This window comes from Micromesistius poutassou, assembly GCF_964030765.1.
Source record: "Micromesistius poutassou genome assembly, chromosome: 20".
In the NCBI taxonomy this organism is placed as follows: Eukaryota; Metazoa; Chordata; class Actinopteri; order Gadiformes; family Gadidae; genus Micromesistius; species Micromesistius poutassou.
Window position 1 is genome coordinate 4,957,529 of NC_140290.1, and position 20,526 is coordinate 4,978,054.

General features: G+C 44.0%; 3 protein-coding genes across 7 annotated transcripts in view; 1 reads left to right on the forward strand and 2 right to left on the reverse strand.

Moving 5' to 3' along the window:
* Positions 1 to 1,695, reverse strand: part of efna1a (ephrin-A1a) — a gene marked incomplete at its 5' end in the record, with an annotated part of 9,145 nt that extends 7,450 nt beyond the window's left edge. Inside the window, 2 exons of the mRNA XM_084484815.1 lie at positions 418 to 496; positions 1,686 to 1,695. Of these exons, the coding sequence (XP_084340941.1) occupies positions 418 to 496; positions 1,686 to 1,695 (89 nt within the window). The remainder of the gene's footprint in view (positions 1 to 417; positions 497 to 1,685) is intronic.
* Positions 1,696 to 6,951: 5,256 nt separating this feature from the next.
* cks1b (CDC28 protein kinase regulatory subunit 1B) lies at positions 6,952 to 9,612 on the reverse strand. 2 transcript variants are annotated; one of them, XM_084484548.1, is made up of 4 exons: positions 9,584 to 9,612; positions 9,272 to 9,339; positions 8,984 to 9,111; positions 6,952 to 8,275 (listed from the first exon to the last, which is right to left on the reverse strand). In XM_084484548.1, exons 2-4 carry the CDS (start codon positions 9,328 to 9,330, stop codon positions 8,229 to 8,231), a joined length of 234 nt encoding a protein of 77 aa, XP_084340674.1. In that variant the 5' UTR covers positions 9,331 to 9,339; positions 9,584 to 9,612; the 3' UTR covers positions 6,952 to 8,228. The 2 variants fall into 2 exon arrangements, with proteins under 2 accessions (XP_084340674.1, XP_084340673.1); XM_084484547.1 differs by having other exon boundaries at positions 9,514 to 9,597.
* A 707-nt stretch (positions 9,613 to 10,319) lies between these two features.
* On the forward strand, positions 10,320 to 18,708 carry pbxip1a (pre-B-cell leukemia homeobox interacting protein 1a). 4 transcript variants are annotated; one of them, XM_084484958.1, is made up of 10 exons: positions 10,320 to 10,459; positions 11,175 to 11,297; positions 11,629 to 11,713; positions 11,852 to 11,919; positions 12,052 to 12,784; positions 13,238 to 13,495; positions 14,304 to 14,347; positions 14,520 to 14,615; positions 14,819 to 14,999; positions 15,751 to 18,708. In XM_084484958.1, the coding sequence occupies exons 2-10, from the start codon at positions 11,226 to 11,228 to the stop codon at positions 16,812 to 16,814; spliced, it is 2,601 nt and encodes an 866-aa protein (XP_084341084.1). In that variant the 5' UTR covers positions 10,320 to 10,459; positions 11,175 to 11,225; the 3' UTR covers positions 16,815 to 18,708. The 4 variants fall into 4 exon arrangements, with proteins under 4 accessions (XP_084341084.1, XP_084341086.1, XP_084341087.1 ...); XM_084484960.1 differs by having other exon boundaries at positions 10,322 to 10,459; positions 15,748 to 18,708; XM_084484961.1 differs by lacking the exon at positions 10,320 to 10,459 and adding an exon at positions 10,559 to 10,682 and having other exon boundaries at positions 15,748 to 18,708.
* The last annotated feature ends 1,818 nt before the right edge of the window (positions 18,709 to 20,526 follow it).

The window sequence follows — 20,526 nt, forward strand, 5'->3', positions numbered from 1 at the left end:
CCCTGCGAGTTGTGCCGGGAAAGGGGGGGGGGGGGGTACGCTTCATGTACTGCCTATCTATCATGCGAAATGTGTGTGTTTGTGGGGGGGGGGGGGGGGCTCTTACGGAAGGGAATGCTAAATATGAAAAATGGGTGAACAGATGAGGCTGTGAGAGACGGGAGTGCGTGCGGTTCCTCAATGGAGCGCTGAAGACGGAGGGGCAGCTACAGGACGGCTGCATGGTGCGCATGGTTTCACCGCAATGCACGCTGGAGATATTCGAGTTGTGAGAGTTGGGAGTGAGGTCATTTCAACATTTCCATTGGTCGTTTTGTGAAGTGTGTGCGCGTCGCCATCAGGGGGAGGAGGGGGGTTGGGCGATGGGTACTTAAGGCGTGTCATGCTGTTCAATAGAGTCCAGACTGTACCTCCCACATCAAGGCCCTCTGGAAGGCCTTCCCAGCCCTGCCCCATCTCCAGCTGGCTCGATAGCCAGCAAGGACACGCAGCCCCCCTGACACTCATACACATGCACGTTGAGAGACACAACACAATCACATATACATGCATGTTTAGACACACACACACACACACACACATGCACTTTTGGACACACAAACTCTTACATTTATTCATGCATGCACGTTTAGACAGACACACACACAAAAACGATCGAACTGACACACACTCAAACACTAACACAAATACACACACAGACACACACAACCCCACAGACAAACACATACACAGACACCCCTACACAGAAAGCTCCACACACACACACACACACACACACAAGCGCACACACACTCCTTTGGAAATAGCCTTCAATTCTCAAGTGCAGTTCAATACAGCTCATTAATATGGCAGTGTGAGGGCAGAATGGGCCGCTTGTTCTACAAAGTCAGATTGTTAGACGGTTCGACCGTAAGCCACCAATGTGAGAAATATACTAATGCACAAAAGACCGCTAAGGAATCTGCCAAGGTTGAGAATCAAGATGAAGTGCTCGGTCGATCCCTAAATTGATTCAGAAGCCTAGCACTGAAAAAGTAGTGGAGACGGAGTCACACTGTTTGACAGCCAATTCATTCTTAGCCATATTCCTCGCCGTCTCAAGACACAAGATAGTCACACATAAGGGGAACTTGCTTGAAGGTGGATGAAGAGAATTGCTTCCTATTGTGTGTACAGTATTGTATAATAATGAAGCTATCCAGTATAAAACAATGGAGAGACAAAGTGGAATACAGAATGTGCCCATGAGGACGAGGGGCATGAATTGCCATTATTGCCATTATTGTGCATAAGAAGGAATAGAACAATTCTCAATTCTTGCCCATGCAACAATAAGGATTTAAACATGATTGGATGTGTGTGTGTGTGTGTGTGCGTGTGCGTGTGTGTGTCTGTGTCTGTAGATGCAAATGTATTTATTGGCACTTGGCTAAAAATGATGTCTTTACTTGACATGGTTGTCTAAATTGTAAGTCTTAATAAGTACTACATTTAGACCTGCAAATTGACATGACACATGAGAACTGTATGCTGAGATTCAAGACGGACAAAGGGGCGCGAGCAAATGTGACCTGTCGGTTTCCAAGCAGCGTTGAGTTGTGTAACGTCAACGTCAAGACGTCAAGACACAGAGATCAGGTCATTAAATGAATGAGTTAGGTGGAAATGACATGAGTCAAACCTACCCAGCGACATTACGTCCTTGGATAATGTCATGTGATTCTGACGGTTCCCAGCTCTTAAACCCTGAGTTGATCGGTATAGTTGATGGATCTTTTGTGACATGTTATAACATCTTTTCCCTTTGATGTCAGAAAACATTAATTTAAGCATATTGGCTTCTTTAGGGTAGCCTCGTGAGACCCGGATATTCACGTTAGCATTTTGCAATGAATATTGGCCTTGGATGGGCAGAAATTGATTTTCCACATATGGCCGCTGCCTTACGTTGTTCAAAAAATCTTGCTGAATCCAGTCGGAAGAAAAGCAACAAAAAAAAAGAAGGGAGAAGCCTTCCCTGCAAATTTCTGTTCATCTTTTTAACTGCCGGGCTCCTCATCATCAGCTGAAACTCCCTTGCCCTAGCCCTGAAGGTCCTATCGTTTAAATATTTTTGGGAGAGCCTTTTAAAGGGCTCAAGGCCGGACTGATCTGTAGAGGAACAGAATGTGATGTTCCAACATCAGGATGACAAGGCTACATAACATTTCTAACTGAATGCCTCCACTCCTCTAACACATAAATAACTAAAAATTCAGAATCAATAGGCTTACCAACCCCTTCTTGACGTTGTGCTGAATAACACTTACCTGTAATTTTTAATCATGTTTCGTTTAGAATATCTAACTGAATCTCTATCCAGATATTTACCACCACTCAGAGGTCTCCTGGGCAATTATTGTTTGATTCCACTTCCTAAACAAGCTGCAAAATAATCTTACACACTTCTCTTGAGAATGGCAGTAGTTAGTATTTGTTAGGAAATGTGTATTATAATATAAATTCATTTGCACACACAAACAAACAGCAGCTCTTTAGTTTTCTACGCAAATCCCTTGGGCCAAACGAGTCAACAGACCACCTTAAACATTCAACAACTCTTTTAACAGTGCATGCTCTTAAGGCATGTTCACATACCATCAATTCATACGACAATGTTGGTTTCCACGGGGGAAATCAATGGCACTGCGCAGCAACACACGCAGGGCCATAAGCTTCCAACATCGACAATCACCGGAAGGATTAGCGCCATTCCTCACACCGACGCCACGAGTGACTGGTGGGGATGGATGAGGTAACCGAGGTAACCGCTGCAGCCGCGGGCTCTCGGCCGTGGTTTCTTTCTTTGACTTTCATTGACTAGGTGTGGATGTGGGCTGACGCAAATCAGCGAGTTGGGAAACGCTCTGATGTCAATTAAAAAAGCCTGTGTTTTGAATGTAGGGCAAAGATGGAGAACCAACTGTGGCAGGGTCTGTCAGAGAAGGTCCCCATTGTTTGAATGGCTTTCTGTTATATTTATTGATGATGAGCTTTGAACCCCAACGGACATCTTCCTATTGGTTTGTTGTGTATCATGGTGAACAACAGGGCACCAACAGATAGCTTACATTGCCATTGATCAAGTTCAGCCATGTTGTTGTTTTTCCTTAATTATCTTATTTGCAAGGCAAATATTAATTGGGCAAATTTACCGTTCCGTATTTAGACTGGGTCAAAGCATAGGATGTAAATTCACCTAATAATGACAGTGTATCCCTGTCCTGTCTTTTTGTTGGTGTCCATGTGTGTTTAATTGGTTGTGTGTCTGTGAGGGTTTATTGGTAATTGGTGTGTGGTTGGCTGGATTGCTTGGCAATGCCCTATGTGACTAAGTTGTTGTTGTTGTTGTTGTTTTTCAAAATTAATTAATGTATTTTCCTTTTAATGTACTTTTTGGGTGTATTAAAGTTATTGGAAGTGGAGGTGTCTTTCTACTGGCAAGATCCCCAACAGCCTGGCTGCAACAATGTGCATAATGTACAGGCTAGGTTTCAATTAATAACATGCAATAACAACTTGCTCACTCACTATGATAAATTTGACATAGGTTAACATTGGTTTATTGTATAACAGTATAATTGCCATCTTCAGTAAGAGATCGGATTTCAAACACTGAAACGGTAAATAACTCGGAACAGCTATGGTGGATGAGAAGTGGCTTCATTAGCATAAACACCATTAGAAGTTCTGACAACGTCCTAATGGCGTTTCCTAGTTCAGTGGTTCACATGGGACTAGAATTATATATGGTTAATAGTTACGCAAATAAACCACTTGATTATATGGATTTACCCTAATGAATATACTAATAGTAATATTTGTTTGCTGTGTGTATTACTTTATATTCGTACACTATTTAACAATGTATCTTCCTAAGGCATATATAAATTAACTGCAGTAAACATAGCAATGAAAAGTTAATATGAGTGTGTATAATATTCTCCCTGTTATTTATTATTGGAGACATAAACCTCACTTCAACTAGAATTACAGACCGTTGAACATGGAGGTGCTATTCGATGTGTTATACCCCATTACCGATGTAATATTGTAATTAAATGTCCAAAACCCATTTGTGCCTATTTAACTATTTTGGTCCCAGGGCCTTGTGGGAGAACGGATCCTTGGGTGGCTTTGAATATAAGTGCTGATTTCACATTTGATTTTTTAATTATGTTAGGCCCTTCTGAGCAAAATCAGCAAATCGTGTTAACTAAATTATAGATTTTGCCTAAATGCATTATTCAAAATGTAATCTATTATAGACTCTGTTGTTTCACTGAATAGTAACCTTAGGACGAGGTGCCGTCTTCCCTTCTACTCTGACAGATTATTCTTATTAATTATTTCAGTGTTCAAAAATTTTATTTTATTTTTTTCGAAAGTCTAATGCCACAATTAATGCATTCCTGGTTCCCCCACCTCGAACTGGGAAGCAGCCAGCATCCCTCCCCTTGATTCCGATACCGACGGCTTCCTTTTAGAGGGCATCACACTGCACTACTGAGCTTCATCCAGACATAAATATCCCTCCTCGCTATAACGCTTCCCATCTCTGTCTGACCTTCTTACTCTCCCACCCAACACAGCCCCCCCCCCCCCCCCCCCCCCCCCCTCATCTTTCTCTATTCTCCCTAACTCGCTCATTTTTATACCACCTCTCCATTCATCTCTCTTGTTCTTTCTGTGTCTCTCTCTCTCTGTCTCTCCCTCTCTCTCTCTGTCTCGTATCTCCATAGCCAGTCCCGGTTGTGCTGTTTTATAGTAAGTTTTATCAGGGTCTCTCACCTCCTATTCTGAGTGCAGATTATTTTCCCTTCCTTATTCCTTTCTCTCTTGGTGCTTAGCTGTTATTTTATCGCTTCACACCTGTTTTTTGCTTCATCACAATGCTTTTTCTTCTTTGAAATTATTCATAAAGCTTGTTGAATCTCTCACACTTCCAGGATACTTTTGGAGGCAAAGCTCTGGAAATGTTGCAGTTTCTATTCTGGAATTTCAACATTTCTACACACAGGTAAACATGAACATTTAGCATTTGTCCATTCTGTAGCTATTGTTTGTCAAATGTGGCCCTTAAAACATAAGGCTTAGATGCCAGTAGAACAATAATATTACCTTGCATCCTAAAACCTTTGACCTTCAATTTCATCTAAATGTATAACTGATAAAGGCCTTGAGCCCGAAAAGAAATAAGCCTTATTATTTCACAAGTTATATATAGCAATATTTAAAGAACATATAGCCATATTCAAAGAATCGTTCAAATCACCATTCCTTTTGAAATCATTTTTGAATGCCTTCTATCTAAAATCAGGATCCTTTCTGAAAGGCTGCAGTCCAGAGCTGAAATCGCACTGTAATTTTCTTCACCTAGCTGGGCTGTAAATATAGTTTGTGGTTTGACTTATCGTTTTAAAGTATCACCGAATACCTATTGCAGCAGGGTTCATAAAACCCCCTGAAGGGCTTCACTCTCACTCATCCACCCTGTAAGCTTTTTGACGTCTATCTCTAGATCCCATTGCGGGCAGCCTACAATTGTTGACCAATCACAAGCAGGTGATTACTTGCATTTTTCAGCAATTTTCCAAAACTCTTCCCTCGATTGGTAACGTATTTTGACAATCTTACAATCATCCAATCATCCAACTCCCATCATTCAGCTTGTTACTACCCTGGGTGTCCCAACTGTTGCCATGGACAACTTTAAAGGAAAGTATTTAGCAGCTGGAAGGTTGGATATAGGATATATAGGCATATCTATATGTAAGGTAGAAAATCCCAGCTAAACTGTAGATAAAGGTTAAAATGTGAGGCCATTTGGAGACAAGAAACACTTTGGGGATTTATAAAGATTAATTCGATATTCAATGCGCCTTACTTTCTTAGATGTTGCAATAGTGCCCTCTGCAGTCCAGAGTAAAAAAAAAACATAGGGCATAATTGATATCAAAACGTAAGTTGAACTTAGTAGGCCTACTCATCAGATTTCCAAATTCTTTGAATGTATTTTTTTAAAGGACGTTGTAGAAGCAATTTGGTGTATCCGCTGTGCATTAAGGGCCCATTTCTTCATGTGTATTATAAACGGTGCGTTGTTATTATCATCGTGTATTAATAGGTATTTTCTGCGATCTTCCCCCTTCCCAAAATGAATTTGAATACAAGAAAAATGATTCAAATAGAAATGTTCACCCAATATCTTTACCTTTCAACAGACCCTACCGATCCACCCGCGAGGTTCAACAAGACAACTGACGGCGAGGAGCGCACAGGGTCAGCACCCGGGTGCCCAGACAACAGATGCCACAAAGCGCTCCCGGCTGCCAAAATTAATATTCACTGGCAACGTCGGCACGTCACACGTCCACGTGTATCGTCTGCCGCATGTCACCGCGCATTACTTCAAGGTCCACGCGCGTATCCCGCTGTGCTCGTCACACTGTAGGACAGCAGAGGTGACACCGCGCAACACCGGATCATTGTGTACAATGCAGCTTTTACAAAGCACTTTCTGGTCAGTGTGTTTGTTTTCAGACGTGTGGGATTTAGCCAACCCGACATCACCTGTATGTGCACTGAATAGTCAGTGCACGACGCACAATGATATGCTGTAAGCTTGCCTCCAGCAGTGAGGTAGTTCTGTCAGAGTTACTGGGGTTATCCAGAACACAGGTCTGCACAGAGCACTTGAAAATGGGCAATGATATGCCAGAATGCATGGTTGAAGATTGCCAATATTCTGAGTGCTCTAGATTTATTAAAAACCCTGAAAGAAATAGGCCTTTATCACAGGTGTAGCAATATTAAACGAGTACCTCATTACCATTTAACATGATAAATACGTTTTCCTAGAAAAAAATATTTTATTACAACTTTAAGGATATACAGATGGTGTAACTGTGTGCATGAAAAGTATACTGGGTTGTAGGCAAAATGTAGAATGACTGGATATAACCACTTAAGATGGGAAATGAGACAGCCACGGGATGTCTCATTGTTCCCAACATCAAATACTTGGACACATCTATGAGTTATTGGGCATACAGAAGTTTTGAAGAAAGCGTTCAGAGAAATTGTTGCCATCTGTTGCATGAGTCATCCAACTCACACACACCTTAACCTCAGTATTCATTTACAAGCTTAGAAAATACAATTGTCACGAATGCCAATGAAACAGCTGGCCATGTTTTCCGCAGAGAAATGTGTTTACTGAAACATGGAGGTTCAATTGTTTAAGTTCTTATGTACTGTTGTGCCCCTTTCCATTTGGTTATCAGTAATTACTAAAGTTATTCCAAAATGACAATTGTGCTACATAAAGTAATTTACAGTGAATTAATGTACAGGTCAAAGAGCAGGAAGATTACCTTTTGGCAGGGAGTGGAAAATCGAAACTATAACATCGATGTCTGATTATAGGATTAAGCATCAGTTTAAGCCATGAAATAACGTGCATTTATACTTAACAATTTAAATGCTTTTATTAACTTATGTCAGAAAGGCGATAACAAATGGCTATCGATCAAGACTACAAAAAGTTGGCATGTGTAAAATGTTTGTCTGGGGGGAAAATCACAGCTGGCTTTTATGTCCATGATAAATATTTCAGTCAAATTCCATGCAAGTGTCATTTCAACTCAGCAGCATCATGTCACGATAAAATTAAAAAAGGTTTCAGACAAACGTTTACCCAAATGCACTTTGACCCCACCCAGACCATTCTTTAGCACACTTTATACAAAAGGCATTTTGTTCAACAGGGCTTTTCCTACTAGTTTTGTTCACCCAGTTTGTGGATTTGATCACGGTTCTTGAAACACATATATAGTGGAATGTACTGACAGAATAGGAAGACAAACAGACAAGTGACAGTGACAAATAATATAATAGCAGATCGAGCCTCAACATTGGCCCAAGCCAAGGTTTTTACTCCAGAAGAGTTCCTGTCAAGAACCTTTCTCAAACAGCTCTCCTCAACGCTGGCTAGTCTTTTTCCACTCTCCAGGTCCAAGATGATCAGCCCCACTATGGAGCTCTCAAAAAAGTTCAACAAATGGTTGCCATCTCATGCAGCGCAGGTTTGTTTCTTCTTCGATCTCGGCAATGAGAGCTGTCCAGTGCTGAGATGGCATGGTGCTGGTTAACTAATGGACTGACCTCCTTGGGAACCCGGAGACTCCTCACTTGGTTTTGGACAGGGCACGGCGAAACAGCAGGATGTGGGGTTCTTTTGGGAGAAAGGAATAGGAGATTAAAAGAAAGAAAAAAAAAAAGGTGAGTGTGATGGTCAACATGGAGATCTACGTGTGTGTCACAAGGGATGGCAAGAATATATTTGGCAGAGCATGGCCATTTTAAGTATCCACCAAAGGGTGTACAACACGATTACTCCAATAGTTCTGAAGTCGATGATTTAAGTGTGGCATATTCATCAGCATAAAATATTATCTACAAGACAAATCTGCAAGAAGGCAGAGCTCTGCACCTTTGCTACTCCTAAATAATTAACAGCAATGATGGATTGGCTCAAGTGAATCAGTTTGCCTCAAAAAGGAAAGCTTCCGGTGCTTAATAGGACATAGTTATGAATCTATTGCAAGATGACCACGATTAGGACCAGTGCTGAACATATGGAGGCATGGGGCACCTTATCAGAGCACATATGATCTCAATGCAAAGCAGATAAAGTTTACCGGTCGTAGCACCGGTTTCAAAAATGAGGCATGCGCATGGAAGAAAATACTGGCATAGTAACAGGATTACAAAAATGAAAACATTTAACTTGGCATAAAGCCAACTGCTTTTGATACAATTACATGATTAAGATCAATAGAAAGGGAAAAGGTCTGCCCTTCCATGGCATAAATGTTTGAGACTGTTGTCCACACACAATCCTACGGCCTTCCAAGTTTGGTGTGGTGCAATGTTTAACTACCTGGCTGGTGTATCATGTAATGCACCCATCCTTGGCTCTGCTGGACTCCCAAATTTCTCCACTCGGTCTCGGACATTAAATGAGTTTTCGGCACGCGCTTGGCAATATCCTTCGGCAACATCACGTGTCTAGAATCACAAGGAAATAAGAAAATAGGATGTCACTCAATAAGCAGGTCAACATCACATAATGTCACGAGGGGGGATGAGGCTAGCAATGCCATGTTGACCGATAGCCCACGGCTTGTCATTTACCAACTTTGATTTAGAAAACACGCAAACTGCTCACCTGTATTCATATTTCTCGTCATTATATCTATCCGAGTAGTATATCTGTTTTTGGGACATGGTGATAACCTAAACAGAAGGACATAATGTGAAAAAATAATCAACCAAACATTGTCGACAGCAGAAGCGAACAGTATCCACGTTATCAGCGGATGGTCGTATAAATTATCCAGTAGTTCACATCGAAATTCAGAATTCAGATTTGGCAGTGTTTACTTGCTCTAATAAAGCTTCTATACTTACAATATACCGTTGAAACAAACGAGGAATCAATGATTTTATACGTTATCGACCCAGCTGAAAGAGCACTTACTTGATTACTTTGGCTTTGTTTCCCTCTCGAAAATACGGGAGCCGCCTTCGTCTTTCAAAAGACTGTCGCTGCCTGCTATTGGTCGTTTGGCATATGGCTTGTTGCCATTGGTTAATCTTAGTTCTCGCCGGAACTCGTCACTAAATTTAGATGGAGATTGGCCAATGAAACGGAAACAGTGAGACGGCAGAGTACAGTGTACGACAGAGACACATTTTAAATTAATGTTGTATATTACCTAATTAGTTAACAAATGACCAACGTGATGGTTATTATATTGAGTGAATCAGAAAATAGAGTATACGGAGATTTCTCAGTTCTCTGACGTTTTTTTCATGTCTGTCCATTGCATATTTCCACTGAGTTGGCAATATTAAAAGTGTTGATCGAAAGTAATGTATTTTTTCCAAGGTCGTATTCAAACCAGATTCAACCTACACCGGCACGTTGAAACAACTGGTTGTATCAAGCAACATGAGTGGGGGATTCACAGTGGCAATCCCCTGACAAATATAGCACTGCAGACGTGTCATTGTGCTGATGGTCGTTTCTCGCTTCTCCTCCCAGTATATATGTGGATGCATGTGTGTGAAAAGAGGAGCACTTTGAACTATATTCACCACCTGCTACTTTCACCTGCCACCGTCAATCAAGATAAATATTCGTCGACTTCCTTCCTGACGCGACTTTTCAATCCGATTGGTCCTCGCATGGTGAGGGGCGTTACTCAACGGGACTATGTTGAAATCCTATTGGCAGTCTTCTCCACTGCTCTGACGCAGCAAGGAATTCCCAAAGTTAACAAGTTCACAAGAAGAACATATAGTCCGTAGAAACAGAGACTGGACAAAATACGGGACATTTGGTTAAGAACAAGTGAGTTTTAAAATCGATTTTCTTAATAGTTAATTAAAAATGAAGTGACAGCCCACCACCAGTGTGCAAAGTGCCCGAGAACGCGGAAGAGAAGGAGTGTATATATCCAGATGTCATCCTTTGTTTACCATCACCATTGGACCTGCGATTTCGATTATATCTTAATCATTTGGTTTGGTTCGACATATATCGATTTAGCCTGATTGGAGCGATTGTACTGTTGGTAAGATATGTCGGAACCATGGTATTTGGGCTCGGACGAAGGTTCAATGACGCCGATGTCTGTTGCCATTTTTGGTCATCTATCACCAAGAGAGAGAATGAATGAGTCCCTGGAAATCACGCACTAAAATGTTCTAGGTTAAATGTTGTTTTAACATCAGTTGTTTGCTTCAGGAAAGTGCCATGTAATGGCTTCAACCAGACAGTTAAAGCCTAACTTACAAAAGGTGTCCTTCCTCTGCATATGCAGCTGTGATTCTAACTGCATGGCTCTGGATTATTTACATGTTTCCATTCCACGTTCGCCGTCTAACAAGTATAAAAATACAAATGATCTGGATGTTATAGATTCTTTGCCTTTGTATTCTACATACCATAGCGGTGTCAATGGATCATATATGTCATAGCCTTATATTATTTGTTTAGTGGTTGATATATAAGTCTTAAAAAAAAGCATGAACAGTAATTGTTTTGTTTTTATTGACGTATGCAGAATCAGTCTTGATCTGTCCCCTGCTGTGGGTTTCTGCGCCTGAAGAGGGCGATGTCGGACAACAGCAACAGCACAGGCAGCAGCGGCTCCTCAACAAACAGTTGGACTCTCCTCTCCCCTGAGGTATAAAAACAAAACAAAGAAACGTCTACAATATCCCCATTGGTTGGGAATAAACCAAATGTTCCCCAGCCTTATACTTTAATCCCTTTTATAGTATAATAATTGTGAATGTTGAATTAGCAATGCAACTATTTCTCCACATGTAATTGTATAAGCTAAAATCTCTGAGTAATTCTATCCCCAAACATTGCTGGCGTCAAAGTAACTCACCTTTTCCACACTGTAAATGTCAGTGGTAACACATCTCTGCTGTACCAACGTGAGCAGATTTGAATGAGAGGGGGTCTTTGTGGAGTGTCATGTCCTTTCTGTATGTGCGTGAACTCCCCAGGAAGGTGAAATGGAGAATCTAGGCCCAGTAGATGATGGTACAGAAAGCTTGGGAGATGTGCCTAGTCTGTCTGAGGAAGTGGCAGGTAGCCTACTTGTATTATGTTTCATGTTCATGTTTCTCTCTGTGCGGCATCTTTTATCATTATTACCTTTAAGATAATAAGTTACTATTGAATGCAGTAATGGAAGGGAATAATGGAGGGCTGTAATCATGTTTTCAGGGGCCACTGGTGGGATCAAGCCTGATGAGATTCAGGTTGAAACGGTCTTATCAGAGGAAGGCCAGCAGGTCAGTTTACAATGAACTGTACAGTCGCCTGGTCAGTGCAGAAATTGAACTACACTCAATGTTGTTTATGCACATGTTTAAAATAGACCATTTGATGGAAGGCGCTCTGGTTTTAATGGCCTTCCTTTCCAGGTGTGTCAGGAGACGTCTCCGGAGGACAACGAGGGTCCGACCGCTGCAGGCCCAGCCGGCTCTAGCCCGTTGCCACCCCACTTCCCGCCACTCCCGGTCCTGGACCCAGACAGCCAGCCTCCAGTCATCCACGACATTGTGACCAGCTCCCCTAGTGACCACATTGAGCACCTGGGCTCACCCTTCGTCACCAACATTGCCTCTGGGGCGCCTCTGGCCATCCACGTCACAGAGCCACCACTGAGTGAACTGGAGTACGAATCCGAGCCCGAGCCGGAGTCAGACCCGTCTCCTCCTATCCCAGCACTAGACAAACCCACCGATCCAGAGCCAGTTCCCAGGAGCTCTATCACGGAGGCTCCGGTCGCCATGGAGGATCTTGTTGTCAGGGAGGCTCCGGTCGCCATGGAGGCTCCGGTCGTCATGGAGGCTTCAGTCGTTGTGGAGGCTCCAGTCACCATGGAGGATCCCATGCCCTTGGATGATCCATTGGCTGTTGCAGTGGCCCAGGATATCATCTCCCCTGAGACCCTGACGCCAAGCGATCTCCTCTCCCAGGCTGCCGACGAGGACGGGCCCTCTGCGGGACGTCCCGTTGAAGCTCCAGCAGAGAGCCCCGTCCCAGAAACAGTAGGCCCCGCAGACGCAGCGGTACCAGCACCAAGCGTGGAGGAGGTCGACGAGGAGACAGAGTTGCTTCTTGAAAAAGAAGTACTGGATGAGGCAGGAGAAGGTTTGGGTCTTTTTATTTAGAGTTCAAGCGTAGTACGACTGCCTCAGTTCTCCTTAAACTGAGGGGTTTGAGAAGGGAGCCAGAAAGCGAGTGTCGTCCTCTGGGAAAACTCTGTTGCAATGTTTATGTTTGCATTCATACATAATTGATATGTATTAAAAAAATCCAGATTTATTTTGTAAGAAGATGAGTTTCTGGACATCAATGAGTTTCATTGATTGTTCCCATTCGTTTCCTGTCTATTTCCCAAAGATCCTTATTGATCTATACAATATGGCCCCTTCTGGTATTTCTGTAGGATGGGCCAGATGGAATACATGTGGTTTAAGTTGGCCCCTGGAATCCCACTACGTGCTACAATAACTATGGGAAGAATGTTCCGATTTACTCTATTAGCTTTGTGTTCTTGCAAATGGCTAACCACTGGACCACCTCCTCTGTGGTTCTCCACAGCTGTAGGGTCCGAGGGCCCGTCAAGCGGCTTTGACAACGCCAGAGGTGACACGAGCAGCGAGGACGAGGGCGGGCTGCGGAGGAGGCACGTGCGCTCCTTCGAAACCCGCACGCGGCGGACATCGGACGAGGACGAAGAGGACGAGGAAGTGGAGTTCAGAATGCCAGAGAAGACGGAGGAAAAGCGTGGCTTCTCTATGAACAAGTGCATTGTGGGTGCCCTGGTCCTGCTCTGCCTAGGGTCCCTGTTTCTCTCGGGTGAGTCCTGCCAGTGGACACTGTGATTGTCTTGCCCAGACAAGACACACTGCTCACGCTGCTCTTGCTCAGCCGGGTGATCCCCTGTTTTTTAAGCCAGTCTCCCAATACATCGATGAGCTGGAGGGCGACCTTCTTCTGATGTTTCCCTGAGAAAATTCTTTGTGTTTGTGGCTTGTCTTTTTGCCGTCACGTTGCAGTTACTGCGGCTACTTTCTCTATTAAAATATGTCTGAACTAGAAAGTTTCTTAAAAAATAAAAACTTGCCCATCCACGAGTCAATCCACTAAGGGAATTTTTCTTGTATGTGGCAATTAGTAATTTCATTCCCTTAGATCCAGTTCTACCATATCAACAGGTGCCTGAGTTCTACCATATCAACAGGTGTCTGTCAACTAGCTGGCCCACTTTCTGGTTTCACTGCTGACTCTGTGGCAGTTTGTCTAAACACGCACACACAGAAAGACACAACGAGACGCCTTTGGAACATTTTGTTGACGAGTCGTGCTTGATGGTTTGTGGTGGACCTTTGTGGATGCTCATGTCGAGGAAAAGAACAATCTATAACATTGCAATTATTGTTATTTCCCCTTATTTTTCTCCAATGAACACAAACCTTGTCCAAACAATACAATGATATCCGCCAGTGGGCCTCAAACATCTTGTTTACCGCCAGGGTTTGGGTCGTAACATTTCAATGTATGGGGCCACAGCCTGCTTGCCATTTTTACAGAAGCCTTGGCAGCAGCGCTGAGGTAATTAAAAGGTGTTCATGTAAGACATGCCGTTGTTTCCTCCTTCTGACAGATGACTCTGACTCTGCCGAGCTGAACGGCGGTGAACAAACAGAGGTGTGTTCTTCTTATCCACAGACATCTCTTGAATTTCTCCTGCGTGATGCCAGAGACTGTGTGGACCATGTGTCACCAAGGAATTCATGCAATGCCATAAAATACCTTCATGTGTTTGGTATGTTGACTGTCTTTCATGTTGTGTTTTTCTTCTTTTTGTTTTTTATAACAGAACTGGCCCAGTGATGATTCACAGGGTATGAAAGAGATGTTGGATAAACTAGCACAAGAAAACCAAAAGATCTCACAACTAGAAGCAACGCTACAGGTACAGCTACGAAACCACAAAACCACTTTACACTCTCCCTGGTCTTCCTCTCTTTCAACCCTGACCTCCCCATAAAACAATCATGCAATATTTCCATTGTTTTAGATGAAGAGGAATTCACATTTTCAAGGCAGCACACTCTTGCCATCTGTGAATCTCAAAAGATTTAAGACCAATTTCAAAAATGTCTATGTTTATTCTAGGCCCAGAAAGAAGAATTAGATTTGGCGTTGGTGGCAGCAGCAGTGAAAGGAGAGGAAAAAGGCACAGACGATTTGGAAAGGGACAACGCACGCATGAAGGATGAGTTGTCATCCCTTCCTGTACTGAAGGAAGAGCTGAATATACTGAGGGCTAGAGTGACCGAGCTCAGTCAACTCACAGGTGAGATCGCTTCTCTATTACTGCAGGAGCAAGCCGACATGTCCAATTTACCCCTGGGCATTTTGAGCAAGACTTCTCCTAACCCCTACTGCTCTATAAAGGGGCAATCTTGAAGATATCCATTTTGTTCCCTTCAGTTAGCTGTACGCCGCTGCGCACACAAGTGAGAGTGAAAGAGTGAGTCTGTTGGGGTAGCTTCGCCATGCCCGCTCTGGTGAAACCTCCACTGCTGGATCACTCACTGCATCGCTTGTTATTTGAATGCATGATGCAGGAATGCACCACCGAAACTCAGTTTGTGACACTCATAATACTGCAAGTGTAAAGGGCTGATCATAGTTCCAGGTCGACGCAACGCAAGGGGGTTTACGGATGTGGAACCATAATCAGCCCTTAAGGGCTTACACCAGTGGGCCATAGGATCGATCACCATTGTGTGACCTCATGCGGCGCTTGAGACCGCAGAGAGGAGATCCTCGAGATGGGCAATTTAAGCACCTCTTTTGTTATTACCGTACCATGAGTTTGGTTAAAAGTGTCCCCTTTTAAATAATGAAATGTCATGGGTAGCAACCTCTAAGCAGCTGCAAGGGTGTCCCCTGTGCCACGACAGCCCCAGGTGTCACACCACAATCATCAAAACAAGACCATGTTTGTTTTTAGAAGACTTGTTGGCTTGTGCAAATGCTAAACGACTGAACATAAACATTCACCAATAACCATGCAAATGTATGTTTTACCTACACAGCAGTTCAGGAAATAGCCACAACACCCGATACTAACCCCGGCGGCGGCCCCGATAGGAGCCACCTCAAGGCAGCGGAGGCCCAACAGGGGTCAGATCCCAAGCAAGGAGCTGGGCTCAAGGACCAGCTCCAACGGCAGAGAGTTCTCTTGGAGGAGAGCAAGAAAAGACTATCGGCGATGAAGACAGAGGGAGAGAACCGGAAGGGAGTCCGGGAAGACGTGGAGAAGGTCCAGAAGAGACTGTCGGAGCACGTTGAGAGGCTGGCGGGGAAGAAGCCCTGGGAGAACCGCGGCAAGGGAGACCGCCACGACCACGGGAAGAAAGAGGACAAGAGGGAGCGGCGGGACGCAAAGAAGGACCACAAGCACGGCCATGACGGCGACGTCCGCGACAAGGACGAAGAGGAGAAGGAGGCGAGGAAGGAAGGAAGGGAGCGCAAGCAGCACAAGCACAACTCCCACAAAGAGGCCTGGAGGAAACACCAGGGCGAGTGGGACAGGAAGAAGGCGGACCGCAGGATGGACCGAGAGGAGAGACGGAAGCAGGAGCCGAGGACTGGCCCAGTGGCCGAGGGCAGCCACGGGGCCAGCGGCCACAGCAGCAGCCAGGGCAACATCAAGCACCGCCATCATCCGCCCAGCCCCCAGCACCAGCGGCGGCAGTACGACCACGAGAGCTTCTGGCGGCACCAGGGCGAGAAGCTCCGCAGGAAGGCCCGCCCGCTGTCGAACTGCGGCGACGCGGAGAGCTGCGCCGCCGCGGAGGCCCTCTACCCCGTGGAGCTGCCCGAGTTCGAGGAGCTCCTGGAGGGCTACCTGAGCAAGCTGGAGGGCTGCCCGGCGGAGAGCCGCGAGGCCCTGCGGAGGCTGACCGCCGAGTTCTTCCAGGGGGGCGTGTTCGTCCACGACCGGGTCCCGTTCGGGGAGTTCGCCGAGGAGGTGGCCGACATACTGGAGGACATGGCGGACCTGTTGGAGGATGACGACGACGACGACGACGACGCCCTGGAAGAGGAGATGGAGGAGTTTGAGCGCGAGGCGCTGTGGAAGTTCTCCGCCACCGCTTAGAGCACGACGGAGGGAGATTTGTCAAAAAGTTGTCACAAACACTAGCAGGGGTCACGATACAGGGGATCGTTTCCCAGAGCAAGGAAGTGGGTTTGTTAGTCTCGAATGGCTTCTTGGTCAAAAGATGGTGTTCCTCTTGTAAACATGCCCTTCCAAATCTTTTCCCTAATAAGCTAGAACCGTAGTCATATCTCGGGTGTAGACGTTGTAACCTACCTCTGTTGTCTTTGCTCCACGCTCCACTGTTCGAATTTTGGTGTGTGGATTTGCGTGTCCTTTTTTTTCAAAACATACTGCATGTTGGAGTTCAAATAAAACTCATTGTCAAGCTCTCAAAGAGAATTAACTGGCAGATTATGTTGACTTAAAAAAGGAAGTTGAAATGGTTTATTTGCCAAATTAATTAGTTTATTCCCTTTGGGATAATAATTGCTAGTTTACATTCAGAGACATCAATGCTTGTCTTGGGTAAGACGTCAATGACATTTACACATTTACTAATTTTTCTTGGTTTCTTGTGTTGGATTGATACTACATGGGTTTGAGTGATGTAGAATAAGTGTCAATGACAGAGGGGTTCATTAATGCAACCTCCCCCAGCCCTCCCAGCACTCTCACTCCGTTAGCCCAAACTGGTTAAACACATACTAAAGAGTGTATGCAATGTTTTTTGTAAGGAAGGCGTAACTGCCAAAGAGATCTGATCCCAGATCCATACGGGGAGATTATACCCAGAACCGGTCCAACCAGTTGCGTCAGCAGCTTGTTTTAGAAGGCAAACACAGAGTTTGTTGAAAAGCCCTTGGCAATTGCTCTTGTTTCACTCCTAAGACCAGAAAGTGTCGGTTAGGAGCAACTTGGAAGTGTCCAGACAGATCTCTCCTTTAGGTGTGCGTTACACGTTAGTGCTGCTAAGTTATGAGGAAAGCAATAGATGAAACAAATAGCCAAAGTTGAAATGTTCACAGCTAAAACACTGAGGCACTTTCATCACCTTTTACTTGATGTAAAGAAAAACTTTTTTCGAGAACACGTTCTGGCGAGTATTTTCTAGATGGAGCCATGAAATTTTCTCACACAGGGATTAGTCAGTTGGATCTTGAAAGGTGTAGACTTTGTTTCTCCCTGGGAAGCCGTGCCATTTTTATTTGGCCTTTTTGGTCGATCGAAAACTTTAATACAGAAAGCACAATATCCCTTGATGAATGCTGTATCCCCGCTTAAAGCATTCACCCCTAACTGCACAATAAAACCCAAACATTTCCCCCCTTTTAGGTGGATGTGAAGTTTGAAGCGACAAGGTACTGATTGTGGGTTCATATGTTTCAGTTAGAATATGGTCAGATATTGTAGTACTACATTTTTTTGGGCACTGCAATTGTACTTTTGTTTTAGGGACTTATTAAAAGTGTTAACATGGCAATGTCGTTTTAGTATTTGCTTTAAAATAGTGTAGGTGGCGGACTATGTGCCTTTGTTAGCATAGTAAATGTTTAGATTGACAACATGATATAATTTACATAGGATATTGATTTGCGTTATCAGGCGTTTAGTGCAATTTTTAATTGTAATTCGTTTTCTAAGGGCACGAGTTGAATGTAAAGAGCGTTACCAAGTGTTTGCTTGATTTGGTTTACGTTTGGCTTATCTGTGAATGTACAGAGAAAAAGCTAAGCTCTAAATAATGGACCCCTGCAATTTCATTAAAAGTTTTTTGATATATATCGTTATGGCATAACATGAGTACTCTGACTACATCTGTAGTCATTTATGATTTTTCACAGATGGGCTGAAGATACTAATAGATGTCACATGTTCCTGATTTCCCCTGTGTTACTCACAGTGCCCTCTCGTATCTGCCCAGTGTTGAGTTAATAAATGTTTTCACCATTAATGTTGTCAACATTTCATTGGATTTGTTTTATACCCACAAGACTCAGAGGCTGGGCATCACAAAGCAGTTTATTGGTCACTTCCTAATTACTATTTCCTGGAATCCTAGATTAATGCATCTCACAATACAGCACAGGAACCATTTATGAGAGAATCAGATGGTACATTATTAGGACAACTAATGAGCCAGATTAAAAGTAATTGAAAAGTGTCCCTAATAACCAACCCTACCTATAGTGAATGACTCCAAATGATGGTTCACTCACAGTCTGGCAGAAAATGTTGCAATGACTTGCGGATTAATAAAGGCAAAGGAGTTGTGATGAAATAGTCTAAGTAAAAGATGACACACACAATCCACACCTTGCCCTCCCCATGCCTAGGTAAACTCTACATCCAGTTGAACTAACCAGTATCATAGTGTGAACCGGATATAATGAGGACTCAGAGAATTTCAGCTATTTCAGCTAATTATCAGCTATTTCAGCGTGTGTGTTTGTCATTCTTTACATTCTACAGAGGAGGAGACATGAATCACCCAGCACTTCCACTATCTGCACTATAAGGATACAGAGCCGTCTGTTTGGGGGTCTTAAGACTTAGCATTTTTCCTCCTGGATAAATTAGATTGAGGTCCGGGATTTATGCCCAGGGCGGTAAATCGGCCAATACATCGCAAGCACTTTGGGATGGGGTGGAACGAGAAGCAACAGGAATTGTGAGGAATAGCTTGAGGCTCGACATAAGTCCATTTTTTATGCCGATCCACTTAGTGATGAGAGTACATGTGGAGATAAATACACAGTCAGATCAGACACAAGACAGTCTTTGTGTGAGATAATTTCATAGAAAAGAAATGTTGGCCATTTGTGTAGCTGTAACAGAGGAATGTGTTGGGTATAAACTAATTAGTGCTTAGTCATGCTTGATTCAGACTCTTGATTAGAATGGCCTGACAGAGATGAAATTCCCGGCTCTGCAAATAAATTAACTGAAATGGGCTTTTGCCCTGTCATCACTACAAAGTGGCTCTCTATAGGATAACACCAACCGTGTGTGTGTGTGTGTGTGTGTGTGTGTGTGTGTGTGTGTGTGTGTGTGTGTGTGTGTGTGTGTGTGTGTGTGTGTGTGTTTCTATGTGTCTGCCTAAGTGTGTATCTTTATGTGTATGTGTGTCTATACGTGCATCTCTTTGTGTGTGTGTGTGTGTGTGTGTGTGTGTGTGTGTGTGTGCGGGTGCCTGTGTGCTAGTGGGTATGTGTGTGTGTGTGTGTGTGTGTGTGTGTGTGTGTGTGTCTGTGTGTGGCTATGTCCGTGTGCATGTGTGTATGCGCACGCATGTCTGCATGCATGCGTGCGCGTGTGTGTGTGTGTGTGTGTGTGTGTGTGTGTGTGTGTGTGTGTGTGTGTGTGTGTGTGTGTGTGTGCGCATGTGTCTGAACACATGTGAGTGATGTGAGTCCGTTAATGGGCACGTGTGTGTGCGTGTGTGTGTGTGTGTGTCTGTGTGTGTGTGTGTTGCTCTGTGTGTGTGTTTGAGTGTATTTGCCCAGTATCTGTCAGTATATGGGCTATCCTGGGCAGGGGAAATCAGGCCCATGCAGAGATAAGATGTTGGATGGGGGGGACGAGGGTGGCTTGGCTTGTGTGTTTTCCGCTGATGCTCGCAGACTGCTTGGGTATAAATGCAGGGTGATGTGGGAGCTGGAGGAAAAGCAAGAGACGAGGAACTCACTACCACCACCAACAGCTCCTTAAGCAGTCAGAATCCAACCCCAACAGGTGAGTACCGGTCCTCCTATACAGAACGGAATTAGAA